Consider the following 24,585-nt stretch of genomic DNA (forward strand, 5'->3'; position numbering starts at 1 on the left):
GCGGCCGCCTGGGCCGCCTTATGGTAGCGCCGGCCCTGATGCTACCCCATCTGTATATCTCCTACGCCACCACAAACGAATCAGTGAAGCTTCTTATTCCGCTGTTTGGATTTTCTTTTTTGTCAACCGCCAAAGTTTGTAGCACCCCTAGTACGACCAAATTGTATCACATTTAAAGGGACTTTCCAGTGCCAGGAAAACATATTTGTGTAGTCCCCATCCCAAGTTGCTGAAGGGGTTAAAACGTCAGCCGGCGGGGGAGACCTAATGCGCATTTGCGGCAATGGCTGTAATGCTTTCCTATGGGGATTTTGGCGACACTGAAGTCTCTATGATAGACAGCCACTAGAGGAGGACTTAACCCTGCAAGCAGTGGCGTACTAAGGGGGGGGGCGGTCCGCCCCGGGTGCCATCCAGTAGGGGGGTGCCACACTCTGTACCTCCTGCTGGTCGTCCTCTCCCTCGCGGCTCAGGCGCTCAGTGAGTGAGTCAGAACACAGCGAATTGCGCAATCCACTACCGGGACCTTAAGACACTCACCAGGCGAACCTGTGACCCTCACCGCCACTCCACTCCTCTGCACACTCGGAACGCGGAACGAGAGCCTCCAGCGCAGGGCGCAGGCTTGCACTCTGCCCACACGAGGCATCGGCTGAACGGTAACGCGGGAGGGGGACTCTCCCTAGGATAAATGTGAAGCCAGATACCCACACCTGATTGCACACTAGCCTGCTTGACTGTGCAGCTTCCCCATAGGAGACTCACATAGGCTGGCAAGACTGCCGTTTTTCACTGACCACCCAAACCCCTTGATAAGCATTTCACACCATCCGTCTTAACTAAAGGCCCAAACCGGCCCACTTCTGTCGAGCAGATGACCCTCCGAACGGACCCTCTTTACTTTGCTAACCTGGTATTACTCAAGACTTCCACGGATGGACTCTGAGCCACCTCAGCGGGGTAATGGTTACCCTTCCATGACCAGCATCATGCCACTACTCCAACTGTTACTGTGGGGTGAACATTTATGTTTTATAGTTATGTTTCTGTTTACATATTCTCTCATGTGGGGGATGTTTTTAGCTTACCAGGGGGCCCCCTGGGAGCTTTATCACACTTAAAGCCACTGTGTGAGCCAGCGACTTCTCATTTACAGTATACATCCTGCTTGCAAACCTATAGTGATTAACTTTAAACATTGCTAGCGAAGGCTATGCGTTTTTCAGGGGAATATGGGATAGATGTCAACTTGCCGCCCCAGGTTGAGGGTGCGACCAGCGCCATGCATTCCTATTGCTCCACCACTAACGAAATGCAGACAAACACATCACACCAGACACAAGGCGCACATACAGTAACTATCTTGGCACAGAACCACAAAAGGGGGAAACTGATTGTGCCATGACATGGTCTTACTACCTATGCAAGCGAATTAGTTAACAGTTTATTATAGTTCAGACATGTCGGCCTAGCTTATCATTATGTTTTGTTTTTGTGTTTTTCATAACAAAAATGTGCAAACTCTCTATGCCACTGTATCACCTATCTATGCTCAGTTATTAATGCACGCTGTTGTGGCTTATGAATATGCTATGTACCCAAACAAATATGAACTCTAACTTTGGTCAGGGTTTGCAACTAAGTGGCTGCTAATGAGACATCACTGAATGTAAATATGAGCGTTTTAGAGCAGTAAAATGTATAATGTTGATTATATCATTGGTGATTAGGCAGTTTTTTTGTTAAAAATGCATAAATCAAATATAAACTCTTAACTTTGGCCAGGATTTGCGACTAAGTGGCTACTAAGAAAGACTGGATGTACGACATTTTCAATACATTGAGTTGTACTTTTGCAAATGGTATGCAGTGATAGGGGTAATTCTCATTCCTGGGCTGCCATACGGTCTCAAAGGCAATATAGGCCCAACAAACCAATCTGGCAAATTTCATTGTAAAAAATCTGAAAAGGGGAAAGCTCTATATTAAACCCTGTAACTTTCCAAAACCTTTACCGTTGTACTCATGACACTTTGCTGAATACAAATATGTGTGTTTTATTGCAGTTAAAGCCAACAGTGTTATCTTGACTACTCTTACAGTGACCTTGTATAGACAATACCCTTTAATCTTGTTAGCTATGTCTCAGTGCAGTCACTTGTCCTTTTTCTCATGTTCTCATGTTATGGCTTACACTGATGTTGTTGCAACTGTACTAATGTCATACATACTAATATCATAATGTCACACATGTTCAATCTATGCCACAATAAAAACAAAGATTGACAAAAAAAAAGCTAACAGTATTATGACATTCAAAGTTAAAATGCCAGAGAGAACTTGGAAAATAACATTTATTAATTTCTCAAACTTTTTTAGATTTTTTTCATATTAAATTATGTTTCATTTATAAATATTTGATTGGAAATGAAAGTCCTGTTTCTCCTGAACAAAATTATATATAATAGGTGTAGGTGCACTTCATATGAAACAGGTAAATTATGATTGAACAGACATATAGCTCCAACTCTAGGGTTTGTGCACATTTTGGTTCGATCAGATCGTGTACAATTGCCTCCGTCCTCAAGGGTTTAATCACAAGGCAAGGAAGCATTGCGTTTTATTAGTAAAAAGCTGCCACTCATTAGTTTGAGGTTTCCATGATGCAATGAGAAGCCAATCTTGACTAGTCTCTGGCATTTTAACAACTTAAATTGAAACACACTCCACAATTGGTGCTTTAAAAAAAGAACAAAACACAAATATTGCCTTTTTTTTTTTAAAGGTAAATTTAATTAGAGAATAAACATACAGTTAACATATGTAAATTGAACAAAAAGAAATTTAAAAAAAATGTTTCAGATTGCAACCAACAGATATAGTTTGCTAATGGTAAAATCTCAGGCTGATTTTTTTTTTTTTGTGCTTATTTCCTTTTTTTTTTTTTGTTTTTTTTGTTTTTTTTTTAAATTCTTTATTTTTCTTAGTGCATAGAGTGACATTATTGCTTGTGATGCCACGACAGCATGACAAACATATGGCAAAATCACAGGTAAATACAGTGTCGTAACATATGAAGAACTGCACATTTTTATAGTTTAAGTATACAGGCTGAAACCTAAGTTTGAGTTGAGGACCTGAGAGACTACAAGAGGAAACATAGATACCTTAACATATGATAAACAAGCTTAACTAGGGTATTAACTATATGGTAGTTGGTTTTAAGGCTAAACAAAGTGGGTGCCAATATTAGTAGTAACTATTGCTTGTGTTACGGTGCATGGAGTCAGAGTAAATTACCCAGATGAGTATATTTGGCGGTTGTGAGTATGCAAGCTTAACAATATAAGTTTGGCTGGTCTGTATTTGCTAGGCAGTATCAACTGTGAGTTAAAACAAGCCCATCCGTCTAATGTGCCGTGTTAGTAGCGACTATAATCGGTGAATACTGTGGGTAGGCAATCTAGGCGTAACGACAGTGTGTGCAGAAGAACTGTGGGGCAACAATGTGGGGACAGCAGGTTAGGAACCGTGGAAATAAAGTGGATGGCACATTAAGTTACTTGTTCCGTGTGCTCTGTGGCACAGCAGGTAAAGTTGATAAGTCTGTCAGCCAATGCCTATAGAAGGGCAGTTCCGTTTGCCAGTGCTTACTCCAATGGGGGCTTTCTCACGAACCCTGGCCTCCCAGTCGTTTGGCCCAGGCTTCTCTAGGCTCACCTTCCAGCTCATGTCTTGGGTGATGGCGTTGGTGGCCCCCTCATCGATGATCCCAGGCTGAGATGTCGCTCCAGCAGTGCTCCGCCTGGTGTACCTGTGGGCAGCATCGTGGCTTGCAGCTTGAGTGGGGGTCGGTAGGGTGGTGCTTCGCTGATCGCAGGCTTTTGGGACAGGTGAGTTGCTTGTTTGCAGTGCTTGCTCGAGGAACCGGCTCCTGCGCGTGTGGGAGAGAGTGAGTGCGCCCGAGTGTCTCGGCGCTGTTTCCCGCCATTTAGATTTTTGGCGTCTACGTTGCCGGATGGCTGCTCTGGAGGCTAGAGGTAAGAAGGCGTATTGGCGGCGGCGAGTTGTGGGGCGTATACATGTAGCCACCGCTTTTACCGCTAAATGGTAGGCCATTCCACGTCCGCAAAGCACTGTCCAAAAGCCCCTACAGATCCGGTCAAAAGCCTCCAGGGGAAGCGTTGGGCTCTGCGTCTTGGGCCTTTTCCGAGGCGCCATCTTGACCGCGCTCAGCGGTGCATTGCCTCTGCAGACGGTGTAGCCTGTTAGTTCGTCCCCAGGCCTGGTCAGTTCACCCATTTGGGACCGGGATATCCCCCACCGGTCCAAAGGGGGGGGGGTCGGATGTTAGCGTATCCGTTTGGGGGCACCGGTGTCGGGAAGAGCGGCCGCCTCTCCCCGACTCCAGCCCGAGTAGGCCGCACTTGGCGTTCCGCTCTCCCGGCCCCGACGGGTTTCGGAGTTGTTCCATTCGATTCCGGGGTGCACCCCCGACATGGGTGGTGCACCCTGGTGGGTTCTTGGGCTTTGTAGCCATCGCTTTGACCCCGAATTTTGCCCGCCAGGCAGGAGCTCGTGGCGTCCACGTCTTTACAGCTAGGCTGTCAGGCTCCGCCCCCGCTTTTTTCCTTTTTTGACCATGTTCTTCTCCTCCTCTTGTGCCTGGTAACATTGTTTTTGTATGTTAGTTAAATATTATTATTGCTCGATTGCATAACTATGAGGCACTGCAGAAATTGTTGATGCTTTCTACATGCTATTTATAATAATAACAACAGTGACTTTACACACATCCCAAGCATTATTTAATTATCATTAAATGTTTTTACTGTGTTCGCCTTAAATACTTTCATTAATATCTACTAATTATCATCTACTACCTTTTATGTATCACTGTTAGCCTTTTATACATCCACGACAATACTATTCTAGGTATCTACTACCTTTTCTAAATCACTGTTAGCTTTCCATTGGTTGTAGTAAAGACTAAAGTGTATCTACTAGTAGTAGACTTCTACCCTTTTTATATCACCATAACACTGTGCTGCCACTATATAACTAACCACGTTCACTAGTCTGTGTCAGAATTTTAAGTTGTGATTTTTACCCAAGCATCATCCCAGACACAAATTGCTGCATGAAGAGGTTCGGTGAAGGTATATACTGTTGTATATATTTTTCTGATAGGGTCACACAGCTCATAGAATGACAGCTTCCCAGCCTCATAATCCAGGTACATCGCTAATTTCTGACAGGTAGAGGCAATACGTAGGCTGGATACTTGACTATTACAAATAAATGAATATTCATTATTATAGCAACGCAATTGCCAGGAAACGTTATCACCAAAGTAGGAGTCTATGCCATAATTTTGATTAGGGAGTGCTTTGTAATGTAAATATTTTTTTCTAAGTGCATAGTATGATTGGTTTCTGTTCCTAACTACTCTCTGATAGCACATCCCTATAATCCACCCATCCTTACTGGTCTCCACTTCCCAGTAATGTCGTCCTGAGTTAAAACTCCTCCTGCTTAAAACCTGAGGATAAGGCTGAAATCTTTCCGGTGTGTCTCTGCAATTTTGATTAGTGTTTGTCCAAGATACTTTTTTTAAGTCCTTTGATAGAATTACATTATTGTTAGCTGTGTTTTTATCCAGTGATATGTCTGAAGACATGTTTATATCTAGTAACGTGTTTGAAATCACCATGATCTTATGTTTATTCTTTAAACCAGTTATTATATTACCTAAGCCAGAATGTAATGTACTCAAGATCACATCTACATCCAGATCTCGTAGAACTTCTTCTCCTCCCATCTGAACAGCATAAAACCCAGCACTGAGTGACTCCTTTTCTTGTAGAACAGTCAATGGGTCAGTTATGTTTAACAGCTCCTCAGTGTAAGCTATCTTCTTGGACAGCTGCTCCATCTTTAATTCCAGTTGCTGGGTAAGATTTGAGACTTGAAGTGAAACCTGCTCTTCCTGGTTAGAGATCTCACCAAGGACTTGGTTCTCTAAGGCTTGTAGCTGTTTCCTGATTTCCCTGATCACAGCAGTAACTCTCTCCGTTTCAACAACTGCCTTTTCTTTCACATCTGTCCTGTGCTTTTGCAGACTTGCAACTCTTTCCTCAGCTCCCACCCTCTGTGACGTCAGTACCTTTAAATTGTCTCTCAGGTTGTTGTTCTTATTTTCAGAGGCTTCATTTAATATCTTCACTTGGTGCCCCTTGTGATCTCCAATCACGTTGCAGTACACACAGATACAGGTAGCATCAAAAGTGCAATAATATTCCAGTGCCTTTTTGTGCACTGAGCATTTCCTGTTTTCCAAGAAAGTAGTGGGCTCAGTTATGACATGTTCTGCTGACTTGCTGTGGACCTTCAGGTGGGTTTCACACAGAGAAGCTTCACAAAGCAGACATGTTTTAGCAGCAGGTACAAGAATGTGCAAACAGTAAGTACAGGCGATCCCCGTATCTTCCTCCATTTGCTGGGGAGATCGAAAACGATCTGTGATGTTACTCAGAGTTGTGTTTCTCTGCAGTGCTGGACGATCCTGTGACTCTGCTCTGCACTCAGGACAGGTATAAACTCCAGATTCCTGCTGTGTATCCAGCACATTCCCAATGCAGAGCAGGCAGAAGTTGTGTCCACAAGTTAGAGTTACTGGATCGGTATAAATATTCAGGCAGATGGAGCAGTTTAGCTCATCTCTCAGGTCTGCAGACGCCATCATTGTGAGCGGGAACAAGAAATGAAACTTAAAATTTCTTTCCTGTCAAAATAAGTGAACAATTGGGTGTGTCATTATTTTCTTCTTGTAAACCCTCAGGGTTATTCACTAAAGTAAGACCTCCCCCACCTGGCCCGACCGAGCAAAACTTTCCTGCTTGCACAAATTAAACCTCCTTAAATAGCCTTGATATGATGTACATATTGACTTCAGCAAAATGCAATAATGATACAAGAAGAATGTTGATACTCAATTACCACCTTACTCACATTATACATGGGTGAATCTATTGGAGTATAATTGTAGCAATTATGATCGGTGAAATAAGAGAATATAAGTGAGTGTGTGGTAAAAATTTATTTAAATCTTAAAATAGAACGGGTTAGATAATGTTATAGTTCCAAAATGTAGGTGCTGATTAGAGTTGCAAGGGTTAATGAAGTCAGTGAGAGGGTAATATAGTCAGATGTTGAGATCTAAAAGTATGTATACAGAGAAAAAAGTGTTTAGGTGGAATAAATATATAGCGTGAATAATTTGAACAAAAAGTTATTATAAATATAAGCATAAGTATGGGAGTTATTTGTCCACGCTCTTTTATACGAGAATATATTAACTTAGGACAGAAAAAATTCATAGTTTTTGTGGAAATTCTGCAGATTATAAAAATTGCTTGTAAAGTGCTGATATAGATAGGGCATTAACTAGAAGTAATACTGTAACGGATCACCTGGCACCCCGACTTGGTACCTCCGTCAATGGATGCTCCTAGTGCTTCCTGAGGACTCCAAGCACTCTGGCAGACACCATAATCACCGAATCCGAGAAACCTTTAAATTCTCCCAAGCGTATGAATGCTGTAGACCATTGAATAGGAACCATACGAATAGGCTTGTACTCCTAGCAGTCAACTGGAACAGCATACAATAAATCCTTCCCCCAATAATGAGACGACACATCACTTTGAGGGTAAAACAGGAACTCTGGACTGTCTCATCCAGCCTGGCTTTTATTACAATAATACACATACAGGCCACACCCAGGGGGAGGCATAACATAACCAATCACATACATGGTTCAGCCCACACATCCCCTCCCCTCAGATAACATTAAACCCAATTATCCGGTACACTTTTTCAGCCAAGTTCTGGATGTACCCCAAAACCCGGGGGTACACCTTTAAATCCAGCATCGCTGGATAGCCCTTATTCAGGGGGACAACATATCCAAAATTCAAGTAATTCGGATGAATGGTTCGGGAGATATGGGGTTCCAAAGATTTGACCGACCGCATGGGTAAAGTATCCGAAAACAGTTCCATGCATTTTGGCCCTGCGGTCGGTCACAAACAAGGGAATGAAAACAGACGAATTGCCTGTGTTATAGAGCCTGGAGAGGGTTTGAATGAATTCCCTTGTTTGTGGGGTTCTTTCTACCGAACGGCGGGTCATTCGGTAGTTTCCATACGAATTTCTGGAAGTATGGAGGTCTCAGCGGTGTTTGCCTAGTCAAGTGTCCGATTTTAGTTCCAGACACTCAACGGCAAAACACCGCTGTTCGGTAGTTTAAGATGGCCGCCGCCACGTGTTTGTTTCCCGAATGGCGGCCACCCAGAGGACAAAGAATACATTACACTGATTGCCAATTACCCGTTTGCAACATTGTTGCAAACTGTAATTGGAGGCACACTTAGTCCTGGGTGGTCTGGTTGTTCGGTAGTTTCACTCAATATAATGAATGGAGTGATTCTACCGAACAATCAGGTGAATGCTGCATACATATCCCAGGTTAAACTCAACACATAAATACATATGTAATATTAAAGGCAGTATACTGGAATATGTATCACAGTCTTAAAGGGACAGTAGTCCCAAAAGTCCCAATATATCCATTGCTGATTTTAAAGGGCCAGTAGCAGTAATATAAAGTACAATATGCCCCAAATAACCCAGGGGCCATAGTCAGCAGGTAGGAGGCTAGCAAACAGGCTTCTCCAGGGCCCAGTGGCGAGGTTGGTTTCGCCACAAATACTAAATCAGAAATATAGATAAAAGACATATAAGGAGTGAGCATAGAAAAGGTATACATTTATAAATGAGGTTAGAATTCTAAAATGCGTACAAATGCATAATATATAACATGAGTCCATGTATAGAAGTCAAAATAATATAAAATTAATTAATAAAAAATCAAGATGATACTTAAAACCTCAATCTAAAAGAGTAATATAATCAAATCATAGGGTATGATAAGAGAACCCATGCATAACAAATAACATGTAAAAATAAGGGTAAGAATATGTGGAATAGAGGTGAAAATTCGAAGGAATAGAAGTAAAAGGTTCATTAACTATATAGAAAGCATTTAATTCAAAATCCACTTTAAGACATTTTGGTACTAGAGTATTAAGGGTGAATATCCACTTGGCCTCTGTTTGGTCTAAATTCCTTTCTAGATCTCCTCCTCTCCAATTTATATTCACTTTTTCTATTGGTAAGAAATCCAGACCAGTTGGATTTCCTTAAAGTGTTTAGATAAATTTATGTGTGGGTAGACCTCTTCTCATGTTGCGGATATGTTCTGCAATCCTTATCTTGAGAGGTCTTTTGGTTCTTCCCACATATTGCTTGGGGCATGGATACGTGATGAGGTAGATTACACCTGAGGTATTGCAATACATGTTATATGTCAATTTATACTCTTTGTGATCATCCAAAGATATGAATTTCATACTTTCTGTTTCTTCGCATTAGGTCCCCCCTTATTATGATTTAGGGCCCCCACCCGCCGTTCAGGGGTGGGGGGCAGGAGGGGGCATTAGGTCCCCCCTTTATGTTAGGAGGGGGAGGGGGGACTTTTTTTTTTTTTAAAGTGAGCAGCCACAGGCTGCTCGCTGTTTAATAGACATGCCCCTAATCGTGGTATAGCGAGTAGGGGCATAATTTACTAATACTAAGTAATCTTTACTTAGTATTAGTAAATTTGGCTGAAAGACCAATTTAGGTCTTTCAGCCTTTTAGTAGATAACTCCCTAATTTCCACGGTATTAGGGAGCTATCTACTTATTCATACCTGTCATTACATTGACTGGCTAAGTAACTTACACTTTATATGAATGTATGTTACTTGATTGTTGTAAGTGTTGCAAATGCTTACAGCTGAATTCTGGCTATGTTTGTATATTTATTTATTTAAAATTGTATACAGTGTAACCTTCTTCCACTGGATAAGTATATAAGTACTTGGGCAATACTGTGCTTTGGAACTTCGGCAATTCGGTAATTTCGAGAATTCGGCACTCTCTGACATTTGGAAGTACCCGCATGTCCGAATTGCGGTTACGAAACATGCAGTTAAGAAAGTGCTGGGAGCTTAATGAGAAAAAAAAAAACTGTTTCCCCACCAGGTCCAAAAATCAATATAATGAATAAACCCAACGCACACCAGGAGTAGTTGCATATAGATAATATTTTATTCATATAAAGATACAGTAAAACCATGCAGACTGTGGGGATTTTTATGGGATAATAATAGTAAACAGTTGAGAATTGCCCACTATTTCAATTCTCAGATCCCAAAGATCGTTATCGTGTAAGTGAAATGTATTCCATATAAATAAAATCACAATTTGTTATAAAAATAGATACAATTTATTGTGACAATTTAAATAATAATAATATGTAACATGTGTGATAATAATCAATGAATATTTAGTATAACATGGTATGCAATACAATGGCAATACACATTCCAATGGTTAACATTGGTCAAGACAATGATTTATGATGGGCTTCACAGAGACACTTTCTTTCACACAGCTTGCAGCATAAGGCCATAAAAACTTTAGCTAACAGTTAGAATAACCCTTTCAATGCTGGCTAGACCTCCTAGGTAATTAAGATCTATTCTCATGTAATTTTAAATAAAATAAAATTTAAACCAGCTCATTAGTCATTTCCTGGAACCATCTAATAGGAGTAATCTACCATGTTCTATAAGCAGAATTTTAACTTGCCTAAACAGATATTTTATCTTATTTTAGAGCAAATCAATACACCTGGATAAATATCACGATATGCTAACATGTGATAAATCACATAAATACATAATTATTCTAATTCCATCTGCAGAATGGAATGGTTATAATTATATACTTCTTAGTTAACTAAGATTTCTAAATATCGAAATCTGATCGTGATTTATCCAGTCATATCATGCTATTAGAAAAATTTTAATTAATTTAGATTAATTAAATGAAACCAGTATAATTACCAGTTGAGTAGACATTCTCATCAGATGTTCTCGGGTAGCTAAGTGTCAAGGAATGTTTCTTTCTCGCTCTGACTCTGCTTTTCTACTTCTTGCTTTGTCCCCGACTGCTCACCCCTTTGCTTCCTTTGCTTCTCTCCCTTATCTTCCCTTTGTCTTAACTTTTAAAGGGAAAAATTCTCTGTTCGTCACTAGGTGATAGACCAATAGAAAACTGGAGGTGTGGTTACCTTCCAGATAGCAATTTAAGTATTTGGTCTATAAAGGGCAGTCTCGTCCCACTAAACATTCCTATCCAGGAAAGAGTTAACTTTTCCTGGTGGCAATTTTGATGTCATTTAGCTTATCTTTATGGTTATCTATAACTTAAGTTTTCTGTCAGTTCAAAGAGTTTCTTTGAATTTTCTTCAGACAGTGTGTCTCCAATTCCTGCTGTAATTTCTAATATGACAGTTCGTAAACTAAGTTTCACCTTTCTCTTACAATGGGACCTTATACAATATCGAAAGTAAAATTAAATTATTTAATCTTCTCTGTCACAAATGTCTGGGTTTAGAATTATTCTATTCCATTAGCATTTAGACAGTCTGTCCATCCCCCGTTCTCATTTCTTATCACTTGATTTGTATATACAAACATTCCTAAGCTCCCAGCTCAGTAGTTAGTGTTACAGAAAGGATAGAAATCGTGTGTCTTTTGTTAGCTTGAAAATAACAAAATGGAGTCTGCTCTGTTCAGAGTGACTCTGACAATATACATTTTAATTTCTATCATAGCACAAAATGTCTGCCGATATAAATACCCTGACAAGACAAAGTATACAAGTGCAAGTATACAGTACAGGCATGCAAACAGTATGAAACATACATATAACCACATGAACCTCTATATAAAGTGCTCATAATATGAAACCATATATAAATGTAACCACAGGTGTACTGACCTAGAGCAGGAGATAAGACCCATGACATTTTGGCACACAGCCTTCCTCAGGGGGGATCTCCCTTGAGGAAGGCTGTGTGACTAAACCTTAGGGTACTTGTCTCCTTCTCTAGGTAAAACCAGATCACCCTTTATGCAAATTGGATTTAGGATGTGGCGGGTGAGTTTAGGCAGAAATAGACAAGCAACTCTATCCACGACCTTTGGTATGAGATGACATCTTGTAGAAGGTTTAGGAAGAGGTATTCTGTGAGCTGGCAAGGCCAGAGTTCTCCATACTCTGGTCCTCCTGATGTTGCTGAACTACAACTCCCATGATTCTTTAAATGAAACAGCCAAAGAATCATGAATTGTAGTTCTACAGCATTTGGAGAGCAAGAGTTTGGAGAACTCTGCACTAGGCAAATCTTTGTCAACGTAAAATATTCCAGACCCCAAATTAAATCTACAAAACAAACTGCCCACACATTTCACCTACTCCTGTCTCCCAGTAGATTTCCCGTGTGGCTTATCACAGGTACTATTCTAGACCTGACAGATGTACTGATCATTAATACTGCCAATGATTCTCACCCTGCCTTGATCCCAGACACAGATGGCAGCAAGAAGAGGCTTTGAAGGTGTGCAAGTGTGTGATAGTCACGCATCTCGTAAAATGACAGCAGCCCCAACTCATAGTCCAAGTATATCCCTAGTCTATGGCAGAATGGTCTGCAATTTAAGGTACTTACCATCCTGTCAGAAAACACTGAATAATTAGTCCTGTATGCTCGTAATCTCCAGGATTTGCAAACTCCAACAAAAGACTCTATTTTACCAGTGTAGCTACGATCATATGACAGACGTCCCTTTCTGTCTATGCTGGGATAGGCCCTCCCTATAATCCACCCATCCTTACTGGTCTCCACTTCCCAGTAGTGTCGTCCAAAGGTAATTACTCTGTTGCTTAAAACCTGAGGATAAAACTGAAATCTCATTGGTGTGTGTGGACGACTCTGGCTGTAGCATACTGCGTAGGTACTTTGCAAGCATTTCGATAAACTTACTAGATTACTGGCTGTGTTTTCATCTAGAAATATGTCTGTAGTTATTTTTACATCCAGCAATGTCTTTAAAACCATTATAATAGCACATAAAGAACAGGCCTATAAAACCATCTTCCGCTGGTACCTGACACCGCAAAAACTACACCACATGGGACAGAAACCCACCGACGAATGCTGGAAACTATGCAGAGAAAAGGGCACCTACCTCCACTGTTGGTGGACATGCCCCAAACTAAAAAAGATCTGGACGGAAACACAGGGCCTCATAGCACAGGTGATAGGGAAACCCATCCCAATACAGCCATGGACAATGCTACTAAACAAACCACTGGACATCCTCACCAGACAGGAAAACAAGTTGATGGCCCGCATAACCCTAGCCACACGCAGGGCAATCGCAGAACTATGGGCAGACCAGCGGACACCCAAACTGGGGACAGTCATCCGTAAAATCAGAGAAACGAGAGACTTAGATGAACTTACCGCGAAAATCCACGACTCCTACAAGGCCTTCCACCGGACATGGGACCTCTGGGACATGAACTACTAAGCCACGGGTACAATTCCTGCATAACAACACCCACAAGAACCATTAGCTCCTCCCGAGAAGCCCACCCAGACTCACCCTTCCAGCGATCCCAGCAAAAAGACGAACCGCAGCCCAGAAAGCCACCCACAACCGAACGCCATCGAAACAGGACCAAGAGGCGACCCGGCACATGACCGCCACGCTATAGACAGACAGGCCCGACCCCAACGGCCACTGCTCATACGAACCCCAAGACATAACCCTGCTGCCCCCCCCTAAGCCCACCAATTCCAACTCCCACCGACAGAGACTGACAATAGCCAGCCCAGAGAGCCCTGACGGCCCTCAGCGGACCAGGGGCACGGTCGGTGTGGACGCGCAGACACGGGGCGGGACCCACCAACCACGCACCCCACTCTCAGGCCACTAATAGAGAGATAGAGGAACGAGCGAGGGCACTGAGAGGAGGAAACACCACCACACCCGCACCAGCACAACCACGAGACAAAACCTACACAATACACCACGCGACCACACGAACCTCCCACCCTGGGCCAAAACGGTCAACCCCAACCAGAAGGAAGACACCAAGATCATCAACAGATCAGTGTAAGAGTGGGGACAGGACAGGAACCAGGCCCACAGGGGGCACAATCCCCAGACCCACACAACACACCAAACACCATCCACCTTACCCCCACAACCCTCGACCCATTACCCCTAGACGAACCCACCCAGCTCCAAACAGAAAACACGCGAGGCCGTTAAACCACTGATGCAACAAAACTAACAATGGAATACCGTAGTCCCTAGCACCAAACAAAGAACACTAGACAAGGCTACCTAACCAAAGGAGTCACCCGACAATATGCTAACAGGCACTCCCAAAAACCAGGGGTACCTCACATAACCAAAGCCTTGAGGACAGGCCCTACCGGAACCAACAAGACCTGACCACAAATTGACCTTAGAACCAGGCACACAAAGAAGCAGTAGGGCAAGGGTCAGCGCAGGTAGCAGCCAACCCACGTCCAAACCTGACCTCGGCTCCGAGTAAACGAGCCCGACCTGAGACGCAGGGATTACAAACTGTGATTGCATTATGTTACCCCTACCCACCCCTTTCCCTTCTTTTTCTTCTGTACCCCCCCTACCCACACATTACTGAAAACGAAAAATAAAGAATTTATAAAAAAAAAAAACCATTATAATAGTATGCCTTTTCTTTAAATCTTGTATTAAAACAGCTAAGTTCATCTGAAATACTTGTGCAATACCCGGGATATCTAGATCTCCTTCTTTCTTTGGAGTGTCACAAAATCCATTCCTGAGAGATTGCTTTTCTTGTAAAACATTTAATGGATCAGGTGTTTTTAATAATTCCGTAGTGTGACTTATCTTCTTGGAGAGTTCATTCATCCTTTTTTCCTGCTTCTGCATTAGATGTGAGCAGTCAAGAAGGATTAAATCTTGTCTTGAGATCTCATTCAGGACACTCTTCTCTAGAAGCTCAAAATGTTCCTTTATATCCATAATCCCTGAAGTCACTTGTTTTCTTAAACCAGCTCCTTTTTCTTTCACAATTGCCATGTTTCTGCATGTACTGATTTCTCTTCTCCACGTTATATTTTTGTAAGTTTAGTTCCACTAATTTATCAGTTTCTCCTTTTTCTTCTTATTGGCATGATTAAGAGTGTCAACCTGCACCATCACTGCAATACTCTTAGGTGAGCATTATACTAATAATGCCCCTTGTTGGTTTCAGGTAAAATATGTGAGACAGAAAGGGGTATTCTTAGGAAACCCAATTTGGGTTCTATTTAGGGTAAATACCCTTTTCTTTCTTATTAGAGATTTTGACTTTCATTTGAAAGAAGCAAGGTGAATTGTTGGTGTAGGACTCATCTAAAAGAATTTCCTTGATTGGGCAGGTGAGTTTACACTTTAATGACCAATCGAGTGGTACTAAACATCTTGTTAAACCTCCTGTACTATTGGGATGTATTGAGACTTTTTTCGCATCTGGACAGTTTCCCAAATGCTACTTGGGTAAATCTCCCTTACTGCTGGTGAGAGGTCACTTCATTAATATATCCCATCACAATGCTCAGGTTTGGAATATTGAGCAGCCATAGTATGTTCACTGAAATAAGAAGATAAGGTCCAAATTTGGACCTTAATATAAGAGTATAAAATACGGCTAAAGGAAAAACCTCTCAACTGAAAAAAGGACTCCACTAAAAAGTCCCTTTAAGTGCAATGAAAAAAGAAAATATCAGATAAAATCCAATACATTTTCAGGAGTGGTATACCTTTAAATTGAAGGAGTATTATGCAGTGCTAAACAGACAATGTATAGCTTGTAAAAACAGGTTATGAACAATATTAATCTGTGCAGATGTATACCTTAATGTTATAAAACATAATGTAATTACTAAGTAAAGTATAAAAACATATATAACTTAGTGATATAAAATGTCTCTATATGGATACAATAGTATCTTTCAAATGAAAGTTCACGACAGTCCGTGATATGCGAGCTATTGCAGCTATTTCCAGTTATAGTCAAACTGGGATTATTGAGCTGGATAAGCTGAATTGATATTGAACAAAATTATATATATAAGCAGTATATTTAATATTAATAATAATGTACCTGGTATATAACTTAATATAATAACGAACAGATCATAGTTAATGGTCTGTAGTTTAGTAGATAAGTTATTTTTGTCTTGCGGAAAGTGAATAAAAAATACAAGGTGCTTAGTGCATTAAAATCCGTTTATTAAATAGAATAAAAAAGGAGGAATATGCACTCACAGTATTGCAAAGAGCTTTTGGTGCTAGACTGGAAACTGGAAAGTCCGGCGTTAGCAGCTTGATCTTATCGGTCTGCCGGCAGATGAATGGACCTGTTGATAGCCGCGTGTGTGTCACCGATCTCCCTGCGTTCCAAGTGAAGCCCGGTCTTCTTTGCGATGGGTGCCAGAAAGTGATAGAGTCCTTACGCGTTTCGTGAGTCTAGTGCTCACTTCATCAGAGGAACTCCATTCATCTGCCGGCAGACCGATAAGATCAAGCTGCTAACGCCGTACTTTCCAGTTTCCAGTCTAGCACCAAAAACTCTTTGCAATACTGTGAGTTTTTAAGGAACTGCAATAATTAACTTTTGAGGGTTAACTCCACCGCTAGTGGCCATCTAACACATAGTTACTAAAGGAACTTCTGAGTCGTTAGACTACTTTTGGTCATCTAACTCAGTGCCCCTCAACCCTCTCCTTAAGGCACACCTAACAGTCCAGGATTTAGGAATGGGGGGGAAACTACCGGGAGCTATAGTGCCAGAAAAAATACTTTACTATAGTTTCCCTTTAATTACACACTTTCTCTGTGTTTGCTGGTGACATTGCAAACAGGGCCGCCCATGTGTGAAACCATACACGTAGCCTCCAAACATATATGGAAGTTACTTGTGCGGTTGCTGCTTGTGATGTCTGCATGTGGTATTGCAATAGTGGGGATGCTGCTTGCGGGTTGGCGTATGTGGATGTTTGCAGTGTATGTGATGGGAGAGGGCTAGTTCTGTTGCTGAGTGCGGGTGCAGCGGGCAGGGGCGGGCTGGGCAGGGAGGCAATTGCCCCCCAGGCCGCCCGTAATTCTTTTAGGACCGGCCGCGGTCGGCCAGCCCTTTAAATGCTGCAGCCGCCTGAGCGCTCTGTAAAGAGCTTCAGGCGGCTGCAACTGCTTTTCCCTCCCTCCTTTCCCCTGTAGCGTGGCCTAGCTGTTCTCCGGTCCGCGGTGCCCGGCCGGAGTGATAGGAAGGTGCACAGCACACTGAGTGTGCACTTCCTGTCAGTCCGGCCGGTTACAGGAAACAGAAATTCCTGTTCCGCGCTGAGTTTCTGTTTCCTGTAACCGGCCGGACTGACAGGAAGTGCACACTGAGCGTGCACTTTCCCATCACTCCGGCCGGGCATCGCGGACCGTAGAGCAGCTCGGCCACACTACAGGGTAGGGGGTAAGAAGAGGGGAGGGGGGGAGAGTAAGAAGAGGGGAGGGGGGAAGAGTAAGAAGAGGGGAGGGGGGGGAAAGCAGGGGAGGGCTGGCAGCCTTAGGCCTGGGGGGCAAAACCAGTCAAGTGGCCCATTGCGCCACCAAATCAGTTCACCATCCATGCCCACCTTTTCCTGGTTTTATAACGGATATTGATGTTATGCTAATCAGTAGCTCTTTGCCATACCCGCTCCTTCACGGCTCTGACTTTCAATGTTGTCAGAGCTTCTTCTTCTTTTTTTTATTTTTTTTTTTGACAATCTTTATTTTGGATGTCATAGCAAGAGGTATTATAACAATAACAAGCAAAAACATGACATGAGTACAATTCACCAAGCTTATAACAGGTGTACATAGGATAATCTGGGGTAGAGAATTTTAGTTAATAGGATACTGCATAAGATATTGAATGCGCGATATATTCACAACTGCTATACATATTTTGTTAACCCCCAGTACAGTCGGGGTGGTAGGACGTTGTAGAACTCTCGTTTAAGACCACTGTAAGACATATCAGGCTATCTGGATTTCTGTGCAATGTTTAGTGTTACAAAGTTATACTGTTACGGAGCTACATGTAACTTTCATCCTATCTCACTCCGAGTCGATTTCTCGTCTCACCCCTTTAGTTCCCCCCAGTAACATGTGGGACTTTCCGTGTGTCTGTAGTAATACTACGTGCCATCTTCGCAGGGTTACAGGGCCACCGCTAAGTAGATCGTCAATGGGGTATCCATGACAGGTCCATGTGATCTAGAATAGGACACTCGATGTTAGAAAGTCATGTCGGTGGAGGGGAGAGTGTCGACCCTCTGACGGATCTGTGAGTTCGTCACTCGGAACGGTCGAGAGCGGCTTTAGGCCGTACCCAATACGGTACTTTACATTGTGGAAATCAGGGGGGGTATCTCTACTGAGGAGTTAAGGAGTCTGTCTGTCGGGACTAAGGGAAGGGGGGGAAGGAAAGAGGGGGGGCGAGGGTGGGGTGGGTCAGGTTGCCTGTCTCCCGCCCCCCACCCCGGCGGCCGATATGTGCCACAGCCATGGCATCCAGACACGGGTAAATTTTTCTTGTCTATCCTGCAGGGCCGCTGTAAGGGATTCCATAGTATATATATCCCCCACCCTGTCCATCCACTGCTGGAGTGTAGGCGCATCCCGCTGCTTCCACATCGTGGGGATCAGTGATGTGGCTGCCGTCAGCAAGTGTTTTATCAGGGATTTTTTATAGGCTGCAAGCGACATGTCTGTGTGGTGTATGAGCATGGAGAGGGGTTGGAGCGGCAGATTAACATCCGTGATCTGTTGAATGGAGTCTCTGACCGATGTCCAAAAGGGAGTAATCTCGGGGCAGCTCCACCAGATGTGCAGGTAGGAGCCGTCTGAGGCTCCACACCTCCAACAATTTCCAGTTATCTCCGCGTCCATACGGTGCAGAGTGTCCGGTGTCCTGTACCAGTGCGTAAGGATCTTAAAGTTCGTCTCTTGGAATTTGGAGCTGATGGAGCATTTATGGGACAGTATGAAAATCTTTTCCCACTCCTGGTCTGTGAGTGTGGTCCCCGTGTCCCTTTCCCACCTGGAAACATATCTCGGATGTGACCGGTGTTCGCTAGCGACAAGATGTGCATATAGCCTAGAGACCCCCTTATCCGGGTGAGACCTGGCTGTGCAGAGAGTTTCAAACTGTGTGGCGGCTCTGTGTAAGCATTGTTTGGCTGGGAAAGTCTTGTAGTATGATTGAATTTGTAGGTAATGGAAGGTGTCTAGTCCCGTGGATACCTTGTCCCCTAAGATGTCCGCCAGGGGTTTAAGTCGGTTACCTTGTGTGAGATGATGAATGCTGAGCCAGTCGGTGTCGGTGTATGTGCTGAGGTCTGCAGGTGTTAGTCCCCCACCCACCCCCGGGTTGTGCGTTATGGGCGTGAGAGGGCTGTCCGTAGTCGTAAGTTGGTGTGAGTATCGCAGTGTGCACCAGATTTGCAGTGTGGCGTCGATCAGAGGGTTGCCAGTTCGCAGGGATCCTAGCGTTAGAGTGCTTAACCAGAGGCGTGAGGGCAGAACGCCACCCGCCTGCGCGAGTTCCATGGGGACCCACAGCTTGTTGGTTGGGCGAGCGTGCCAGTCCACTAGCCTGAGTAGGTGGGCTGCTTGATAATATCTCAGGAATGACGGGAGCCCTGCGCCCCCTCTTGTTTTTTGGCGTTCTAGTATCGCCTTGCTTACCCTACTCTTTTTCCCGTTCCACACGAAGTCTCGCACCGCCGCGGAGATCGTTTGGAAAAAGGTTCTTGGCAGTGTAACGGGGACCGCTTGGAACAAAAATAGCAGGCGAGGTAGCATTCATTTTAACAACGTTTATCCGGCCGAACCAGGAGACATAGAGGCCCCTCCAGCGCCGGAGGTCATTCTGTAAGACCGAAAGGATGGGGAGGAAGTTTAACTGGTACAGTAGGGTCAAATTAGCAGGTAGCCATATCCCGAGGTATTTGAGCTTATCGGTGCACCATGAAAAGCGGAATTGTGAGTGTAGGTGTGCGATCCCCTCCGCTGTGAGTGAAATCGGTAGGGCCTCCGATTTAGTCATGTTCAGCTTGAGATTGGAGATGTCTCCAAACTCCCTGAAGGCCCGAAGCAGGTTGGGGAACGACACTATGGGGTTGTCTATGAAAAACAGCATGTCGTCGGCATAAGCCGCCACCTTATGCTCCACGTGGTGCAAGTTGTACCCCGTAATACCCCCGTCCCGTCTGACCGCCTCCAGGAAGGGCTCCAGGGTGAGGGCGAACAGGGGACAGCCCTGCCTGGTGCCGTTGCGTATGTTGAACGGGGCCGAGAGCGCTCCGTTGATCCGGATACGTGCCGTGGGGTTAGTATACAAAGCTAGATCCATGAGCGGATGTTGGGTCCGAACTGCATATGACGCAGGGTTGCTTCTAGGTACTTCCAATCCACCCGGTCGAAGGCCTTTTCTGCGTCCGTGGAGACCAGCACCACATTTTTGTTGGTCGACCGGTGTCAGGATCGGGACAGGGATCCAACACGCAGAGTACAAACAGTAGCCAGATACGTATACCGGACCTTAGAATGGCCGGACTAACGTAAGTAGTACAGTATAGAATGGTCAAAGACAAGCCGAGGTCGAGGGTAACAGAAGACAGGTAAGCGAGAGACAAGCCGAATCAAAGGTAACAGAGATAAGCAGAGTAAGGTAAACAAGCCGGGTCAAAACCAAAAGGGATAATAGAATACACAAGCACTGAGTGACTAGAACAAGCTAGAACCACGACAGGGCAATGAGCTAATGAAAGAAGCTCTGTTAAATACCCTGTTCAGAGCAGTAACCACGCCTCCGAGGCGTCTTGATTGGTCCTGCAGCAATTGACTGACAGGTCGTTCCGGGGGAGTGTCCTGATGACTACTTCCTGCCTAGATGCTGTAAAAGGCAGTCACTCCCTCGCGGCCGGCCTAGCATGACCGGATAGACCGCGGGGAAGGGAGCCATCAGACCGTCTGGATGGAGGAACAGCTAAGTCTCGGAGGTAGAGACCACAGGTACCCTGACAGTACCCCCCCTCTCAGATACGCCCACCGGGCGGAATGAACCGGGACGAGATGGGAAGCGAGAGTGATACGCCCTGCAGAGACGGGGAGCATGAACATCCTCCTGAGGTACCCAACTCCTCTCCTCAGGACCATATCCCTTCCAATCAACCAGATATTGTACTCTCCCCCGGGAGATTCGAGAATCAATAATAGAGTTAACCTCATACTCCTCCTGACCCTCCACCTGAACGGAGCGAGGAGGGGCTATTGTGGAGGAAAATCTGTTACATATGAGTGGTTTCAGCAATGAAACGTGAAACGAGTTCGGGATGCGTAAGGTATTAGGAAGAGCTAAACGATACGCAACAGGATTGATACGGGTCAGCACCCTGTAGGGTCCAATATAACGAGGAGCGAACTTCATGGATGGCACTTTTAAACGGATGTTCCTCGTGCTCAGCCATACCCTATCACCTGGAACAAAGACCGGAGCCGCCCTTCTACGTTTATCAGCGTGTTTCTTAACCAACATAGAGTTGTGCACAAGGATTTGTCGAGTTTGATCCCACAACTTCCTCAAATTGGCAACATGAACATCAACCGACGGCACCCCCTGGGAAGGAGAATCCGAAGGAAGAATAGACGGATGAAAACCATAATTCATGAAGAAGGGGCTTGAATGAGTAGAATCGCAAACGAGATTGTTGTGTGCAAACTCCGCCCAAGGAATCAAACCGACCCAATCATCCTGGTGTTCAGAAACAAAGCATCGTAAATATTGTTCAATTTTCTGGTTGGTACGTTCAGCAGCTCCGTTAGACTGAGGATGATAGGCAGAAGAAAAGTTTAATTTAATACCAAGTTGAGAGCAGAAGGACCTCCAAAAGCGGGAAACAAATTGGGAGCCTCTGTCCGATACAATTTGAGAGGGTATCCCATGTAGGCGAAAAATCTCCTTAGCGAATATCTCTGCCAATTCGGGAGAAGACGGGAGTTTAGGCAGGGGAATGAAGTGTGCCATCTTAGTAAACCTGTCAACCACGGTGAGGATAACAGTCTGTCTTTTAGAGATAGGTAGATCGACAATAAAGTCCATGGCCAAACAGGACCATGGTTTTTCTGGAACCTCCAAGGGGTGCAGGAATCCACATGGAAGCGTATGGGGTTGTTTGGTTTTAGTACAAACTTCACATGCAGCGATGAACTCCTCAATATCCCTCCGTAAAGCAGGCCACCAGAAGTCCTTAGAGATCAACGCGTAAGTTTTGCGAATACCAGGATGTCCCGCCATCTTGCTATTATGTAAACACTGTAAAAGTTCCAGTTGAAGAGCAGGAGGAACGAAATGACGACCCGCAGGAGTCTGTTTAGGTGCTAGATGTTGCAACTTAATGATCTCGGCCAGTAATGGAGAATGAATCCTGAGATTCGTATTAGCAATGATATTGCATTTCGGAACTATAGAAGAAAGAACTGGTTCAGGTACAGTAGAAGGTTCATATTGGCGAGATAATGCATCGGCTTTAGAGTTTTTAGAACCAGGTCTGTAAGTCAGTACATAATTGAAGTGAGTCAGGAATAAGGACCAACGAGCTTGTCTAGAGGATAAGCGCTTAGCCTCCCCAATATAGGACAAGTTTTTGTGGTCCGTCAAAATCGTAATAGGGTGTAGGGTCCCCTCCAACAAATGTCTCCACTCCTTTAAGGCTTTAATGACTGCTAACAGTTCCCTTTCCCCGATGTCATATCTGCTCTCGGGCCCAGAAAATTTCTTAGAGAAGAAACCACAAGGGTGTAACGGTTTATCCACCCCTAACCTTTGAGACAGAACAGCCCCAACTGCTGTCTCAGAGGCATCGACCTCAAGCAAGAAAGGCAGAGTCGTATCAGGATGGACTAGAATGGGAGCCGAGGCAAAAAGTTCCTTGAGAGTCTTGAAAGCACCAAGAGCTTCCTTAGACCAGAACTTAGTATCAGCCCCTTGTTTGGTCATATTGGTAATAGGCGCAATGATAGAGGAGTATCCTTTAATGAAGCACCTATAGTAGTTGGAAAAACCAATAAACCTTTGGATAGCTTTGAGTCCTTTGGGCAAGGGCCAGTCTAAAATAGATTGGAGTTTTACAGAATCCATTTTAAAACCTTCCCCAGAAATCACGTATCCAAGAAAGTCTACCTGAGACTGATCAAAACTGCACTTTTCCAATTTGCAATATAGACCATGTTGCAGCAGCTTGTGTAATACCTTTCTGACCTGTCTATGGTGAGTCTCAATCTCCTTAGAGTGTATTAGTATGTCGTCCAGGTAAACAATAACACAATCATGCTGAAACTCCCTAAGTACCTCATTAATCAAATCTTGAAATACTGCAGGCGCATTGCATAGTCCAAATGGCATCAGTGTATTCGTAATGGCCATACCGGGTATTGAATGCCGTCATCCACTCGTGACCTTGCTGGATTCTCACCAAATTGTAAGCCCCTCTGAGATCTAACTAGGTGAAGATTTTGGAGCCCTTAAGACGATCAAATAACTCGGTAATCAGTGGGATAGGATAGGCATTTCTGACAGTTATTTTATTCAAGCCTCGGTAATCGATACATGGTCTCAGCGTGCCATCCTTCTTCTTAATGAAAAAGAACCCAGCCCCGGCCGGAGAAGAAGACCTCCTGATGAATCCCTTTTCTAAATTCTCCCGAATATACTCCTCTAGAACCGAGTTTTCCTGAACAGACAAAGGATATACATGGCCCCTCGGAGGCATAGTGCCGGGTAGAAGCTTAATCTTACAGTCAAATGACCTGTGTGGAGGCAAAGAATCGGCATTCTTCTTGTCAAACACTGCCCTTAAGTCTAGGTAAAGGTCTGGTATTTGTCTTTTTGTGGACTGAGTAGGATTCTCCGGTATGTTAATATTAGCTAATGGAGAAACCTTGCACAAACACCGATCCTGGCAGCCCTGTCCCCATGAGAGTATCTCTCCTAACTCCCAATCGATAATAGGGTTATGTTTTTTCAACCATGGGTACCCCAGAACTATGGGAACGGAAGGAGACGAAATGAGCATAAGAGATAAATTCTCCACGTGTAGGATACCAACATTTAAATCAATGGGTATGGTCTCACGAAAGATAACAGGGTCTAGTAGTGGTCTACCATCTATGGCCTCAACGGCCAAAGGTGTCTCCGTTAGCTGGGATGGGAAATTGTTCTTACTAGCAAAGGCTTGGTCGATAAAATTCTCAGCAGCACCGGAATCTATCAATGCCATAGCCCTTACTACTTCCTTCCCCCAAGTTAAGGAAACTGGTAGCAGAAGCCTGTGATCTTTATAATTAGGAGTAGAGGACAAAATAGAAACACCCAAGGCCTGTCCTCTAGAGAGACTTAGGTGCGAGCGTTTCCCGGGCGGTTAGAACAGTTCGAGAGTAAATGACCCTTGGCCCCACAATACATA

At 44.0% G+C, this 24,585-nt stretch overlaps 2 protein-coding genes across 2 annotated transcripts in view; both read right to left on the minus strand.

Moving 5' to 3' along the window:
- Positions 1 to 2,417: 2,417 nt before the first annotated feature.
- On the minus strand, positions 2,418 to 6,747 carry LOC134582971 (E3 ubiquitin/ISG15 ligase TRIM25-like). Its single transcript, XM_063439699.1, has 2 exons — positions 5,752 to 6,747; positions 2,418 to 2,738 (listed from the first exon to the last, which is right to left on the minus strand). The coding sequence occupies exons 1-2, from the start codon at positions 6,743 to 6,745 to the stop codon at positions 2,710 to 2,712; spliced, it is 1,023 nt and encodes a 340-aa protein (XP_063295769.1). The 5' UTR covers positions 6,746 to 6,747; the 3' UTR covers positions 2,418 to 2,709.
- Positions 6,748 to 12,067: 5,320 nt separating this feature from the next.
- The window catches only part of LOC134582642 (probable E3 ubiquitin-protein ligase MID2), a 43,607-nt gene continuing 31,089 nt past the window's right edge, over positions 12,068 to 24,585 (minus strand). Inside the window, exon 2 of the mRNA XM_063439300.1 lies at positions 12,068 to 12,154. The gene's annotated coding sequence lies outside the window, so the exon portion shown is untranslated. The remainder of the gene's footprint in view (positions 12,155 to 24,585) is intronic.

This window comes from Pelobates fuscus, chromosome 13, assembly GCF_036172605.1.
Source record: "Pelobates fuscus isolate aPelFus1 chromosome 13, aPelFus1.pri, whole genome shotgun sequence".
Lineage (NCBI taxonomy): Eukaryota > Metazoa > Chordata > Amphibia > Anura > Pelobatidae > Pelobates > Pelobates fuscus.

Coding starts and splice junctions, on each gene's coding strand:
- LOC134582971 (XM_063439699.1), bottom strand. CDS start 6,745: ATGATGGCGTCTGCAGACCTGAGAGATGAGCTAAACTGCTCCATCTGC. Junction 2,739..5,751: donor TACATTACATTCTGGCTTAG/GTAATATAATAA, acceptor CTTTTTTTAAAG/CACCAATTGTGGAGTGTGTT.